This window comes from Meles meles, chromosome 3 (genome assembly GCF_922984935.1).
Source record: "Meles meles chromosome 3, mMelMel3.1 paternal haplotype, whole genome shotgun sequence".
In the NCBI taxonomy this organism is placed as follows: domain Eukaryota; kingdom Metazoa; phylum Chordata; class Mammalia; order Carnivora; family Mustelidae; genus Meles; species Meles meles.
This window is the reverse complement of record NC_060068.1, coordinates 84,030,612-84,047,294: the sequence shown is the minus strand read 5'-3', so window position 1 is coordinate 84,047,294 and position 16,683 is coordinate 84,030,612. Positions and strand designations below refer to the sequence as shown.

General features: G+C 36.4%; 1 protein-coding gene across 2 annotated transcripts in view; it reads left to right on the top strand.

The window, feature by feature from the left end:
- The window catches only part of FCHO2 (FCH and mu domain containing endocytic adaptor 2), a 119,958-nt gene that overhangs the window by 50,542 nt on the left and 52,733 nt on the right, over window positions 1-16,683 (top strand). For both annotated transcript variants that reach the window (XM_045999185.1, XM_045999184.1), the window contains exons 9-10: window positions 11,974-12,018; window positions 15,104-15,176. In XM_045999185.1, coding sequence (XP_045855141.1) covers window positions 11,974-12,018; window positions 15,104-15,176 — 118 coding nt within the window. The remainder of the gene's footprint in view (window positions 1-11,973; window positions 12,019-15,103; window positions 15,177-16,683) is intronic.

The following is a 16,683-nucleotide window of genomic DNA, read 5'->3' as shown; positions in this document are numbered from 1 at the left end:
GAATGAAGTGAGTTTACATATATAAAGAGAATGAGGATGTTGAGATACATGACTACAGAAAAGTATGAAACCCTAAAATTCCTTATAAAGAGATTAAATTATGGGGCCCCTGGGTGGCACAGTTGGTTAAGCATCTGACTCTTCATTTTGGGTCATTCATGGTCTAAGAATTGTGAGAGTGAGCTCTGTTTCAGGCTTTGTGCTGGGCGTGGAACTTGCTTAGGATTCTGTCTCTCCCTCTCGCTCCACCCCTCACCCCCTGCGAGTGCTCGCTCTCTAGCGCGCTCTCTCTCTCTCTCTCTCAAAAAAAAAAAAAAAAATATATATATATATATATGTGTGTGTGTGTGTATGTGTGAATGAAGACCAGTTAATAGAAGTAAAAACAGTTGGAGAACAAATATAGTTTTATATAAAGCATTTAGAAGTGCCGATAGATAAAAGCAGAGATTGTATTGGCTGGTTAAAAGTGCCTCAGAGCACTAAGCAAGATCAGTAGATTGTATTATTATCGTTATCCCATTTGTGACATTGTGTTCTCAAGTTTTTCAGAATGTTATCGCTGCAGGAAATTGGGCAAAGTATACAAGGAATCTCCCTGTATTTCTTTTTTTACAACTCTATGTGAATCTACAATTATCCTAATAAAAATTACAGTTACTTTAGGGGCACCTGGGTGGCTCAGTTGGTTGTGTGTCTGGCTCATGATTTTGCCTTGGGTCATGATCTCATGGGTCGTGGGATTGAGCCCTACGTCCCTCTCTGCGCTTAGCACAGAATTCGCCTCAGATTCTCTGCCTCTCCTTCTACTCCTCCTTCAGCCTGTGCTCGCATGCATGCACACTCTCTCTCTCTCTCTCAAATAAATAAAAATCTTTAAAAAAATTCAGTTATGGGGCGCCTGGGTGGCTCAGTTGGTTGGACGACTGCCTTCAGCTCAGGTCATGATCCTGGAGTCCCGGGATCGGGATCGAGTCCCACATCGGGCTCCCTGCTCAGCAGGGAGTCTGCTTCTCCCACTGACCTCTCTCCTTTCATGCTCTCTCTCTCTCAAATAAAATAAAATCTTTTAAAAAAAATTCAGTTATTTTCATATCTGTGGTATCACTTAGCCCTGTAGTTTGTGGTCTGTTCTTTATCAGCAGTAAAATTTTTAAGCCTCATTGCCCTCATCTGTAAAGTGGGGATAATAATAGTATTTCTGCATGGGGTTTTCTGGGGATTATATAAGATAATTAATACTTATTGAATACTTGATAAATACTATGTTAAAAAAGTAATATGTTTCTGATAAATGGGTAGCTAATAATGCTGTTTCTTTTACAAACTAAAACATAGTGGCCTCAAGATACACTGTGACATGTAGAAAGTCCATATAGCTAAATGACAAGGCCAGTAATGATGACGTGAGCTTTTCTAGGATAATCACTAAGCCAAGAATTAGGTGACTGTTTTAGGCTGACTGTTGACAGAGTGACTATAAATGACTGATTTTCAAAAAAAAAATGGTCCTAGAACTAACTTTAAAAAGAAAGTATGGTGTCAGAGTGGAGGGAATAGAATAAGTCTAGTTGACTTGCTACGGGTGACTAGTTAATAGCTCTTTCTTTATATTTGTTTAGCTTATGGGCACCTGAACAAGTGAGTCTGGGGCTTGTTTCAGGGATGAAAATTTTGTGTTTCTCAGAAGAATAATATACTCAAAAATTTGCATTTGATTACATGAAATTCATAGACTTAAAGGATTTTGTTTTGTGAGGTGTATTCTTTTAGTGACAAAGAGAAAATCCTGAAAGCAGCCCGAGAAAAGAAGTCTGTAACATACAATGGTAAAAATATTAGATTGGCAGCAGACTTATCCACAGAGACCTGGCAGGCCAGGAAGAGCTGGCATGATATATTCAGAGCACTCAACGAGACAAACATGCAGCCAAGAATACTCTATCCAGCTAGGCTATCATTGAAAATAGAAGGAGAGATCAAAATCTTCCAGGACAAACAAAAACTGAAAGAATTTGCAAACACCAAACCAGGTCTCCAGGAAATATTGAAAGGGGTCCTCTAAGCAAAGAGAGAGCCTAAAAGTAGTAGATCAGAAAGGTACAGAGACAATATACAGTAACAGTCACCTTACAGGCTACTAATGGCACTAAATTCATATCTCTCAATAGTTACCCTGAATGTTAATGGGCTAAATGCCCCAATCAAAAGACACAGGGTATCAGAATGGATAAAAAAACAAAACCCATCAGTATGTTGCCTACAAGAAACTCATTTTAGACGCGAAGACACCTCCAGATTGAAAGTGAGGGGGTGGAAAACAATTTATCATGCTAATGGGCATCAGAAGAAAGCTGGGGTGGCAATCCTTATATCAGATCAATTAGATTTTAAGCCAAAGACTATAATAAGAGATGAGGAAGGACACTATATCCTACTCAAAGGGTCTGTCCAACAAGAAGATCTAACAATTTTAAATATCTATGCCCCTAACGTGGGAGCAGCCAACTATATCAACCAATTAATAACAAAATCAAAGAAACACATCAATAATAATACAATAATAGTAGGGGACTTTAACACTCCCCTCACTGAAATGGACAGATCATCCAAGCAAAAGATCAACAAGGAAATAAAGGCCTTAAATGACACACTGGACCAGATGGACATCACAGATATATTCAGAACATTTCATCCCAAAGCAACAGAATACACATTCTTCTCTAGTGCACATGGAACCTTCTCCAGAATAGATCACATCCTGGGTCACAAATCAGGTCTCAACCGGTATCAAAAGATTAGGATTATTCCCTGCATATTTTCAGACCACAATGCTCTGATGCTAGAACTCAATCACAAGACGAAAGCTGGAAAGAACCCAAATACATGGAGACTAAACAGCATCCTTCTAAAGAATGAATGGGCTAACCAGGAAATTAAAGAAGAATTGAAAAAATTCAGTTGTATATACTGCTGATTGCTGTTAATATATTCTTTGTGTTGTTTTGTAAGGGCCCCCTCTGGTGGATGAATTGCTTCTTAAACTAGTTTTCATCCTGTGGGATTTATACTTCAAAAAGAAAACAAGTTCGTTAAAAATTTATATATCTAAAAATTAACCTGTTTTCTTGTGCTGAAAAGTGACCATTTTTTCATTAGTCAGTTACTTGTTCAGAGATACAACCTTTAACTTTATGTCCAATTTTCTTGTGCAAATCACTTTGAGAGCATTAATTTTTTTTTTAAATTCATTGAGACTATTTTATACTACTTATTATATGAAGTGCCTTTTTTGTCATTACTTTTTAAAAAATCAAGATGGGGTGCCTGGGTGGCTTAGTTAAGTGTCTGACTCTTGGTTTCAGCCCGGGTTATGATCTCTGAGTTGTGAGATTGAGCCCCGATGGGGCTCCATGAAGAGTTTGCTTGTCCCTCTTCCTCCCCCTGCCACTCATGTGCACATGGGCACACACTCTCTCTCTCAAACAAAGAAAATCTTTTAAAAAATTTAAAAATTAAGATATAATTGACGTATAGTATTATATTCGTTTTAGATGTGCAGTATAATGATTTGATGTATGTATATGAAAAATGATTAACAAGATAAGTTTAGGTACTGTACATCCCTACATATTTACAGTTTTTTTTCTTTCGATGAGAACTTTTAAGAACTATTTTCTCAGTACCTTTTAAATATACAGTACAATATTTAACTATAGTCACAATGCTATATATTATTACATCTCCAGGACTTACTTACCTTATAATAGAAGTTGGTACCTTTTAACCATCTTTAACCATCTCACCTACCCCTCACCCCGCAGCTCCCACTTTTGGGAACCACCAATCTATGAACTGTGTCTATGAGTTTGGTTTTATATTCCACATATAAATGAGATCATATAGTATTTTTTTCTGACTTATTTCACTTAGCATTATGTCCTCAAGGTCCATTCATATTATTGCATATGGCAGGATTTCTTTCTTTTTTTAATAGCTGTGTAATATCCATTTATATATACACAACACATTTCCTTTATCCAGTCAGTGGACACTTAGGTTGTAACCCTGACTTTGCTATTGTAAATAAGGCTACAGTGAACATGGGAATATATATATTTTTTTGAGATAGTGATTTTGAATCCTTCAGATAAATAGCTACAAGTGGAATCGCTGGATCATATGCTGGTTCTATTTTTACATTTTCAAGGAGCCTCCATACTGTTTTTGTCATTACTTTTTAAGTACTGCCTAGCTCTTCTGGAATTAGAGTCAGTGTAAGTGGATTCTTTGAATATCGAAGTGCCTGTGGTCTGAAGGGTTATGAATAAACAGTTGTTTTATAACTGTGAATATCTTTCTGTACTCTAATGACATCCTAGTATGCCTATCCATTCTCATGTAGTTTAATTGCCAAAGGAGATTAAAACCATATTTTTGGAGTTTCCTGTTTTATAGTCATTCTGCTAATTTTGCTATATGCTTTTTATAATTCATATAAGTTAAGCAAGTTTCCATTTATAAGAAACCAAAAGATAAATAACCTAAAAAGTTGGTAGGCCAGTATATAATATGTTTAAATAAAAGATTGCTGAAAAACTTACCTGTATTTTTATTACATGATAATATAGGTTTATAGCTCTCATTTGAGGACTTCCAGGGATTATGCTGTGTTTAAAGATAAAAATATGAAAATCCTGAGAAAGGTACACATGAAAAACAATCAGCCACAAATGAAAAAGGAAAAATAAGATTCCTTTGGTCATACTGCTTAAATAAAATTGATTAATTCAGATATTTGGAGAATTTAGCTTTTATATTATGTTTATTATTTTATATTGACTTTTTAAAAAGATGTATTTTAGAGAGAAAGCACATATGTGCAAATGAGTGAGCAGTGGTGGGAGGAGCAAAGGGAGAAGGAGAGAGAATCTTAAGCAGACTCCCTGCTGAGGGTAGAGTTCAAAGGGGGGGGGGGCTCTATCCCAGGACCCTGAGATCATGACCTGAGCTGAACTCAAGAGTCAGCAGCTTAAGTGACTAAGCCACCCTGGCACCCCTATGTTTATTATTTTAAAGTATAGTGTAAAGCAAATACTTCTTTAAAAAATTTAAGGTCATCTTTCTAGAGCTCTCAAGGATTTGGAATAATGCCAAATATACAAATAGAGCTTCCTACTACTCCCCCCCCACCAAAGTTTTTTTTTTTAATCAGATAAGCAAAAATGCTTGTATAGAATATAAAATTAAAAATAGCTAAAAAGAGACAAGACCCACAGACCACACCAGTTAGGTTGTGATTTCTTGGGTTTCCTATTTCATAGTTTGGGGGAATGACTTAGAGGAATCATCCTCTTTCATGATATGATTAGGGAAGAGGATAATGTAGATTAGCACAAATAGAAAGTAAAAGAGGAGAGCGCTCCAAAAAAGTAACATAGAAAAAACTTCTGGAAAGGAAAAAAACCAACCCTCCCACCACAAAAACCCCAAAAACTTCTGTCAAGAAGTACACCTTTACCTATTGTGTCTAGCCACTCAAGGCAGAGGCATAGAACTATGCCCTGTAGGATGTATATGGAACTTAATGATTTTCTTCTCTATCTTTTCAAGCAGGAATCAGCAGACTATGGCCATTGAGTTAAGTTTGGTGCTGCTTATTTTAAAGTTGGATTATAGGGGCGCCTGGGTGGCTCAGTGGTTTAAGCCGCTGCCTTCGGCTCAGGTCATGATCTCAGGGTCCTGGGATCGAGTCCCGCATCAGGCTCTCTGCTCGGCAGGGAGCCTGCTTCCCTCTCACTCTCTCTGCCTGCCTCTCTGCCTACTTGTGATCTCTCTCTGTCAAATAAATAAATAAAATCTTTAAAAAAAAAAAAAAAGTTGGATTATAGCGCTTGGAGAGGCTTACAAGCAAAGAATTGGTTTATGTTTTTAAATGATGGGGGGAAATCAAAAGAGTATTTTGTAATACACAAAAAGTAGAAAATGTAGATATCATTGTCCAGAAAAGTAGTTTTGAACAGTTGCACTTAAGTTTATGTATTGTCTGTGGCACCTTTTGTACTGTAACAGCAGAGGACAGTAGTGAGGACGGCCCGCAAAGTCTAAAATAAAGGGCAGAGTTTTAGTTCTTTTTGCAGTATGTAAAAGAAGTTAACTTAAACCACGTTGAACTTAAAAGGAAATTTATTGCAAAGAAACTGAGGTATCCAAAACCAGGAATATAGCCAGGCTGCAGAAGGAAACCCAGACCTGTGGGAACACTATGTATCATTTTCCTTCATTCAGTCTCTTTATTTCTGCTGCTTTATTTTCTTCTTTGCACAATGGCTTTCTTTGTTTTTCCAGGCTCGTGACAACTGGTGACCTGTCTGTAATTTCTAGGTACTTCTGTTTGTTCTTTAATTGCAGCCACAGCTCAGAATTAACCCAGGTTTTTGTCCCTTTACAGATTCCTAGGAGAAAGAATCTGGTCCAGGTAATCTTGGATCAGGTAATTTTTCTAACTTAGTCAGTTCTGACTAGGTCATGTGGTATAAAAATGGCTTCTACACCACTTGTGGGAAAGGGGGAAGTTCCCAGGAAAAAGAGATATAGTGAGCTGAGTAGAATCACCCAAGATTTTATCAGTATCATAGAGAGTAAAAACATGACTTACTCTAGGAGGTATGTCAACTAGGGAGGTAGTGTCAGATTTTGGATGTATAGGAGATTATATTTCACTGTTTTGATTCTGTGTTTGGAGAACTAGGTGAAATTTTGAAAGTTTATGAAGTTTTATGATGACTGCAATTTCCTAGTGAAAAACCTGTATTTTTCATTTAAGACCATGGTTCCTAAGTTTGCGTCATCATTGATTTTTGAGCCTTGGGAACATATAAGAATCACTAATGGAAATTTTTTTTTCTTTCTCCTTCCTTCCTTCGCTTTCTCTCTCTCTCTCTCCCTCTTGGCTTCTCCCCCATCTCTTTTTTTAAAAACGCACAGACAGTTCACTGCCCCAGAAATTCTGATTTCAGTGGTCTAGGGTAGATCCTTGATAACACTGTATTTTAATATGCCTCGTCTGAGTCTAATGTGCTGCCATTGTTCAGAATCCACTGCATTTTATCACTGGGTGCTTGTTATAAGTGTAGAGTCTCAAAACCTACCCAGGCCTACTGAAAGAGGATCTGCATTTTATTTATTTAAAGAATCTGCATTTTAGTAATATGCCCAAGCAGCTTATATGTAGAGTAAAATTGGAGAAGCACTGTCTAGAATTAGTGAATATCTGGCATTGGACCCAAGGGCTCCCTTGGACTGTAGTTCTCAAAGTGTGATCCCAGGACCATCTGCAGTCACCGGGGAGTTTGTTAAAAATGTACATTCTGAACACCAACCTAGACTTTCTGAATAGGACACTGGGGAGGTTGGGGGCAGCAATTTGTGGTTTAATGAGCTCTCCAGATGATTCTTACGCAGGGAGCATTGCACTAGGAGATTCAGGTAGGTGTTGGGATTTGGAACCACTGGATTAAGAGAATTCTTTCTACAGGCCCTTTATTAAAATACTTCCTGAAGTGAAGTAGCATCGATGTTGCAACTTAACCTTCAAATGATTTAACAAGCTAAAAAAGGGGGAAAAAAACTCTCTCTGTGTGTATAGGTGCTTGTAGAGAAAGGGAAATCACATATGGCAAAAGGTTATTTTCTGGCATTGCATTTATAAAAATGGTATGACCTAGGAGTACCTGAGTGGCTCAGTCGCTTAAGCATCCCACTGTTGTTGATTTCGGTTGGGGTCATGAATCTTGGGGTCATGGGATCCAGCCCTGTGTTGAGCTCTGTGCTTAGTGGGCAGTCTGCTTGGGATTCTCTCCCTCTCCCTCACTCTCCCTTAGCTCATGCTCTCAATCTCTTTCTCTCTTTAAAAAAAAAAAAAAAAAAAAGACACAATCTAGGTTCAAGTAAAGTAACTAGTTTTAAGGTAAATAGCAGGCAGGTGGCAAAATGAGAACTTGAGTGTCCATGCCCTTTATACATCACCAGAAGCTAGAGTTTGATGTTGTTTTTCATGTTAGCTTGCCTGAGTTCACCATACCAGGTATCTAGGAATGTGGCTGTGTTGCATTTTATAGGCTCAGGAGTGAGCTTGAACATTTAGTCATTGACTTCCATTGTTATGACTAACTGCTCCCTACCTCCCTCCCACTCTCCAGTGTCATAGTTCCCTCCTCACCCCCTATTATCATCATTCTTACTTTTAGACTTGGGATCTGGGCATGTTCATATATTTTATTTTGGCTTCTAGTAGAACCAGGTGTTCTGTGGTTTGAGGTGGGCATATGCAGAGATATGGTTGATTTGTGTAGCCCAGACTTACTATTTCAGTTTTCAGGCCAGTTATTAATTAGACAGAATTGCAGATTTGCCATGTTGGTAGCCTGAGATTTAGAATTAGTTTCAAAACAGTGGGAACTAATAAGTATTTTACTTTTTTTTTTTAAGATTTTATTTATTTATTTGACAGACAGAGATCACAAGTAGGCAGAGAGGCAGGCAGAGAGAGGGGGGGAAGCAGGCTCCCTGCTGAGCAGAGAGCCTCATGCCAGGCTTGATCCCAGGATCCCGGGATCATGACCTGAGCCGAAGGCAGAGGCTTTAACCCACTGAGCCACCCAGGCGCCCCAGCATTTTACTTTTTAAAATACAGTTCCTCATCCACAAAATGTTTCTGTTGATTAAAGATTGCTATTAAATTGTCTTTCCTACTGTAACATTTCTTAAAAGTTTTGATCCATGTTAGAATTAGCTGAATTCTTTAGGTTGTTGACTTTCTCTTTTTTTTCTTTGTAGCAATAATTTATTCCTACCTGACGATTAAAGAAAAATCCTCTGTTAAGAATTGTTTTACTTTATTGTTGACCTCGTGGAGGTCTGCCTTTAATTGAACTCATGATGGCATTTTTATATAATGTGTAAAAGAGCATCAGGAGACAGAGCCAATGTGGTCTTACTTGCTTTTATACAAATTAAATTGCCCTTGTGGCCCAGCATAAAATGAAAGCACTAAGAGCAGTTATTTATTTTGACAACAGAATTAATTGAGCCTAAAACAGTTGAGATTCCAGTTGTAGCAAACTATTCTTTCTGGGTCTCACTCTGGCTTTGGGACTGTCAAAAAAAGTAACTTGTCTTATGATTACATAGCAGATTGATGGGCAGTGGACTGCATTTGAGGGAGATGCTGAATAAACTTTCTACTTGTGAAACATTTCAGAAGTGACATGCTGCAAGGGGGGTCAGAATGTGCATTGCTATCCAGCTGAGCTTTCAGCTGGCATGGAGCCAGGCACGCAAAGCTTTGCCATGTGAAGTGGCATGTGGAGCATATGCCATTTGATAAAATCTTTTTCATGCATGAGTTAATTTTTTTTAAGGTATTTTTCGTTATATTATACCAGAAACCTTCATATTTCTGTCTTTAATAGACAAACTTATGTGCTGAAGGTACTCATTTTTAAACTTTTATATGTATTTTACAATTTGAAAGGATGTGGCATCTTATATTTCACAAATGTTTGTGATTTTGAATAGTTTATTTTTATTGGGCATTTCCCTATTCCAAATGGATTTGAAGAGGATGTTTAGAAAAGATAAAGGAAAAGCAATCGACATGTATCTGGTATAGGCAAAAGGTTTTGTGAGGAAAAAAATGGAGAATTCTGTTGGAGGAAATTTTGGTAGAGTTAAGGGATGCCTTTGCTATTTTCATATATATGAAAACATCCAAAAATCTTAAAAGAATGTGTATCATATTTGCTAAAATGTTATAAAAGTCTTTCTAGATGTTCTGTTTTAAAATATTTGTAAATAATGCAGTTTGTTTGGCATTAGTGTTTTGTTTTGTTTTTCCTCTCTAGAATAAGCCCATGGCTTGAGTATTCAAGATTCTGTAAATAATTACTGGTCAGAGACTATGCGATGTATAGTTATAGGAGCTCCCAGATTATTTGATAGGTGGTCATAGTCTCTTAAGGTTTATTAGCAAGTGATAAAACTAATAATAAATAACAAACTGTTGGTAATTTAGGAAGAGATTTTTTATTCTTTATAATTTTTACATCACCTAGTTGCTAATTATCAGATGGACATACTATAGTTCTTTGCCTTTATTGATCTTTCAGTTTCATCTCTTTGTAAACTGTTAACTTAAGCCTCTAATGGCTTAAGTTAACAACAAGCTCGTTTAATGAATCTTAGCTTCCAGATTTGCAGAGTGGACTTGAAGTCTTTAAATTTTTAATTAGGCCATGTTCTAGTTCCAAGGTTTTTTGGATGACAGTAGTGAATATATTGTTTCTTTTTTTAGTCACATGATATATATCATAAGAATACTGTAGTAAGAAAGGTATTGCTAATTAATTGATTTGGACCTTGTTTATCAACTCTCTTTTATGAGTTTTTTTTAATAAAGTTATTTTGCTTACTAAATGTTAATGTATTCTTTTTGAGTAGAAACCAGAACTGAAGAAGTAGATCTTAGATTTGGTCAAGAAGGAGGACATTTTAGCCAGTATTTTTAGGTGTTCTACTTGTAGAGAATTTTTTCTTGTTAATCAGTGGCTTTCTTTTGCAATGGAATCATCATTGAGAACTCTGATTATAAACTTAAATATAGGTACAGTTAAGCTTAACATCTCAGAAGAACCAATAACGAAATCTTACATTTTCCACTCTTCAAGCTCTGCTTTTAAATTTTTTGAAATATATTTAATCTATTACTGTTAATAAGTTATTTCAGCAAAATACTGGAGTTGCATAAATTTAAGTATTAAAAAAACAGACAGTTTAACAGAATGATAGTTTAACAGTTTAACAGAAGATAATTTTTTAGTCTGATACTTAGCTTTGGTGTGTTTCAGTAGAATAGTGATTCATGCTTTTTGCCAACTTTCTTACTACCTAAATAATTTAGTATTCCATGTATATGAAATATGCCATCCCATGGGACTTAAGGCTGATCTTAGCAGATCTGTTATTTTAGGGCTATTTTGTTTTTTTTAGCTGATTTCTATTTTATCATCTTCTTCCCCTCTGTAGTCTATCCCTCATACCACTGCTAAATTAATTTTCTTATAAGCCACTTTGTAGGGTCATGTGTGTATCACCTCACATGAAAACTCTTCCCATTACCTGCAGACTACAAGTGCACATTCCTTGATGGACTTTACAGTTAGAGCCTCACCATTTAGCTGCTATGTAATTGGTGCATTTATTTGTTCAGGAGATATTTGTTAAAGACCTATATTTGCCAGTTCACAGTAGTCTACTAGACAGACAAATTCCCAAGCTTAGATTCTAGTAGTATTTACTATGTTGGTCCCCTGTTCTTCCTGTGAATACAACCAAGGATTCAGCAACTGCCTTGTTTTCTCTCAAGTATCCTGCAAGCTCCTTGAAAGCAGGAACTACAGATTATGTTTGTGTCTTCAGTTCCATGGTATCTTATATAAAAGGTTTTCAGTAAATTGTGGTCCTAATAATAGGCTCGTCTCCATTCTTTGTCACTGTTAGGATTATTTGAATTTTAAAATTATTTATATTTTAATTAACACTATCAGGTAACACTAGAGCACATGTCAGGTCAGTTAAAAAGCTGTGATGGGGGGCACCTGGGTGGCTCAGTGGGTTAAAGCCTCTGCCTTCAGCTCAGGTTATGATCCCGGGGTCCTGGGATCAAGCCCCACATCGGGCTCTCTGCTTAGCAGGGAGCCTGCTTCCTCCTCTCTCTCTCTCTCTGCCTGCCTCTCTGCCTGCTTGTGATCTCTGTCAAATAAATTAAAAAAAAAAAAGAATTGCCGTGCTGGCTTTAAAAAAAAAAAAAAAAGTTGTGATGGGATCTGATCTGATTGTTTTCTATCAGATATTGCTTTTTTTTTTTTTTAACTTATAGTTGTTCATCTGTTCATCTGTTTTTTGTTTGTGTAGGCCTTTTTGAATTTGAAGAATGTGACCCTGCTAGTGCAGTTGAAGGTAAGTTGGCTACTTTTAATAGTGTTAATTAGCTAATATCTTCTGTTATTGAATAAATAAAGAGTGGCTATTATCCATTGGTGTTAGCCTGTCGGTGGTGTGATACAGAAAATCTGAATGTGGTTTGAAGACCTATAGATACTGTTCTTCACTTAGTAAGCAGTAGGTTTGCCCAAAGGAAGAGTGAGTGTGTTAGCATATATATCTTAAAAGATGAAATATAACATGTATTTATTTTCAAATATACATTGAGATTGTTTTCTTTATTGACATCCATTTTAAACATTTTCATGCCATAAATATGAAAATGGTTACTGCACATTAGCGTGGAAGACTTACTCTAAAGTGAGAAACATTTCAGTAATTAATGAGGTTATATATTAATGTTATTATTACTATTATTTAAAATGAGTGATGGGGCACCTTGGTGGCTCAGTGGGTTAAAGCCTCTGCCTTTGGCTCGGGTCATGATCTCAGGGTCCTGGGATCAAGCCCCTCATCAGGCTCTCTGCTTAGCGGGGAGCCTCCTTCCTCCTCTTTCTTCTGCCTCTGCCACCTTGTGATCTCTCTCTCTCTGTCAAATAGATAAATAAAATCTTTAAAAAAAAAAAAGTTAAAATGAGTGAAGATGTGACTTGGAGAAGGGGTTCATAACCCATCCTGTTTGTTTGCTTGCTTTGTTTGTTTAAAGATCTTATACACACAATGTAGGGCTTGAGTTTACAACCCCAAGATCAAGAGTCCCATGCTCCTCTGAGCCAGCCAGGTAGCCTTCCTGTTTAAATAAAATGATTTTCATAGTATGAAACCTAAGAGATGCCTGCTATTTTTGTCAAATTTTATGTATCTCACTTTGTGAGCTACTGGAAGTAATTTGAAAACAATCTTCTATTTTTTTTTCCTTCCAACATTTATGTAAGAATTTGGAGAAAAGGTTTGCTGTTGTGTATAAGGTTCTCATTGGAGAAGTCAAGAGGCTCTGGTCCCTAGACTTTGTTTTCTTTAAGAGAGGGGCCGAGGCAGGGAGGGTTAGAAGGGGAGAAAGAGAGAGAGAGAGAATTTTTTTTTTCTCTCAAGATTTTATTTAAGTTCAAGTTCTCATATAGTGTAATATTAGTTTCAGGAGTAGAATTTAGTGATTCATCAGTTGCATGTAACACCTAGTGCGTATTACATCAAGTGCCTTCCTTAATGTCTACCTCCCAGTTACCCTATCCCCCACTGCCTCCCCTCCAGCAACCCCTCCAGCGCCAGGGTGGCTTAGTCAGTTAAGCATCTGCCTTAAGCTCAGGTCATGATCCTGGGGTCCTGGGATTGAACCCCACTTGGGGCTCCCTGCTCAGTGGGGAGTCTGCTTCTCCCTCTCCCCCCTTTCCCCCTGCTTATGCTCTCTTTCTCTCTCATTCTCTCAAATAAATAAAATCTTAAAAAAAAAAAAGAGTCTCTTATGGTTTGCCTCCCTCTCTGTCTTTATCTTATTTTATTTTTCCTTCCTTTCCCCTATGTTCATCTGTTTTGTTTCTTAAATTCCACATAAGAGTGAAATCATACGGTATTCATCTTTCTCTGACTGACCGAATTCACTTAGAATGATACACTGTTTCCAGGAGAGAGAGAAACTTTTTTTTTTTTTCAAGATTTTATTTATTTGACAGACATCACAAGTAGGCAAAGAGGCCAGAAGAGAGAGAGGAGGAAGCAGGCTCCCCTCTGAGGAGAGAGCCCGATGTGGGGCTCGATCCCAGGACCCTGGGATCATGACCCGAGCCAAAGGCAGAGACTTTAATCCACTGAGCCACCCAGGCACCCCGAGAGAGAGAATCTTAAGCAGGCTGCACAGCCTGTGTGGAGCCCAATGCTGGGCCAGATCTCATGACCCTAAGATCATGATCTGAGCTGAAATTAAAGAGTGGGACACTTAACCAACTGAGCTACCCACACGCCCTGGTGTCTAGACTTCTTACAGTTCCTAACTTACAGTTCCTCTAAACAGTTATTTAAGTTCTCTGTACTTCAGCTTTTTTGGTTGTAAAATGTGAATAGTTGGGGCACCTGGGTGGCACCTCAGATCATGATCTGAGGGTTGTGAGATGAAACACTGCTTCAGGCTCTGTGCTCAGCCTGAGATTCCCTTCTTTTCCCTCCCCTGGCTTGTACTCTGTCTCTCAAATAAGTAACTAAACTTAAAAAAAAAGTGTAGATATTAAATAATACTCAGAATAAAAATGTATTTGATTTTTAAAATATTGTAACATACTATACAAATGTATGATTTAGGGAATTAATTTTGCATGAAATTTTAGATGTTCTAAAACATCTGAATTATAATCCTTGCTAAGTATTTAGTAGCTGTACAACATTGAGTTAAAAAAAAACAAAAAACTACCCTTGAGTTTCCTCGTCTATGCGGTAAGGAGTTATCTTAGGTATGCTCTGCCTGTCAGAGTAAACAGCTAAGCTTTAAATGCTGAATTCCATCAATAATCAGTAGCACAACTGATCTCTAAAAAATAAATTTGTCATGCAAGAAGGAAGAACTGTATTAGGCAAGACAAAGATGATCTTTGTTTCTCATTACAGTAGAATCAACTTACAGCAGTGTTTATATTAGAGATAATATATGGGCAAAAGAATGCCATATGTTTTCTGTGTTTACTGTTAATGGATCTGTTGTGTCATTTTTTTTTTAAACAACACATTTATATTTTGTGACCTTCCACACAGGAAACATGACTTGGTCTTCATAGTAAATAATATACTTTCTTTGAAGTTTTAAGATATCTCCAAATGCTTATTTTGTCTGAGGTAACTTAGGGGAGATTTAGAGGAAAAGAGAATTTTGTTGATCAAGTGAATGTTTTATAACCTTTTGGTGCATAGCAGGCCATATTAAATTAAGAAAAGACTAAACAGATTGTGACTCTGATTTAAATGTTAGTGTTAAGCAGTTGATACTTTTATTTCTTCATCCAAATTTAGTTATTGACAGAAGCAAATCATGTGTCAAGATATAAGATGTATTCATAAATTTAATATATTTATCAGCAACAATTATGTTTCTGTAACAATATATATTTATTTTAAGGTGTAAAACCAAGGAAAAGAAAGACTTTTGGTTTACCAGGGATAATTAAAAAGGAAAAGGATGCAGAGTCTGTGTAAGTATATTACATATTGTCAAAATCCTCTGTTATTAAGAGTAAGACTTGTTCTGAATTTGAGAAGAAAAAATTCCATCAGAAATAACTCAAGGTATGCATGTCTAAGGTTTAAAAAATACAGTTTTCTAAATAAATTTACTACCTCCTCTGGCTTTAGATAAAAGTATTAACTTCTCTTATTTTAAAATTTTAAGATGAAAGCTCTAGTGTCTTGAAATTGAAACTTTAAAGGTACCCTTTTTATAAAACATACATGTGTATTTAAAAAACAGAAGTATAGAGGAAACTAAAAATTCTTCTGTTTCTTAATGCCAAAGAAAAAAATCCATGGTTAACAATTTAATGAAAATCCTTTCTAGACAACTCTAAACATATAGGCATATGTGTACGCATAAATAGAAAATAGGGGAGAGCAAAGGCACTAACATGTTTTAAACATTTATACTAGGTCATCAATTTTAGATGGGGGATGGACTATAAATATGATTTATGAATTTTTTAAATTAATATACACAGAATATATAATTTGCATACAATAAATTCAACTAGTATTGGGTAAGTGAAGTTTTCTGCCTTGGCTATGAATTAGAACTACGTGGAAAATTAAAATGCATGTATTTATGCCAGGCCCCACCTCAGACCAATTAAACCAGATTTTTAGGCACGAGGCCAAGCATAATTTTTGTTTGGTTTGGTTTTAAGCAATCTGTGATTCCTAACATGCACCTGGGGTTGAGAATCTCTAAGAACTATGATTTGCAAGAGACAAACTGGAATCTTTCTTTCTATATTTACTCAACCTTATATATATTGACAAGATGCTAATCAAATCTTAAATGATTTGTTGACCGTGTGACACTGGCTGAAAATTTGTTTAAAATCCCTACTTCTCCAGCATAATTAGCAGAGCTGTCATAGGCACTCATATTTTCAGTATAAGAGAACAATTTATGATTTGGGTGTTCTTTCCTTCTGTCTAGTTAGATTCTTTTTGAGTTTCTCAGTGTGTCTCAGTCTGTTTCTTCCTTTCTCCCAAGTTTTACTTGGTTAACAAATTAAGACCGATTGCAGAGTAATTTTTATTTGTAGTTACCATCTCATCTACTAATGTCTTTTCAGCATTTATGAAGGGGGGTATTTTGTTAAGGAGATGGAATCTAATCTATTTTTATAACATTGGAAATACTTATGGAAATCTAAACAGTTGATTTGTAAGTGTAATTATAAATGTAGCCAGTTCATCTGTGGGTGTATTATAAAAAATAAAGGCCTTAAATTCAAATATTTTTATAATGTATGGTTTTCACAGCTGTCCATTTAGGCAGCGTGGAATATTTTTGCACGTTCTGGGTTTTTAAAATAGTTTTTCATGATCAGTAATTTCCCAGTACCGTGATTAGGCCACTCAGATATTGGAATGGTTTTTACAAACACTGAGAAGACCAGAGCCAAAAACCAGTGCTTAAACAACTGCACCATGATTGCTTTCTGTCAACACTTGGAG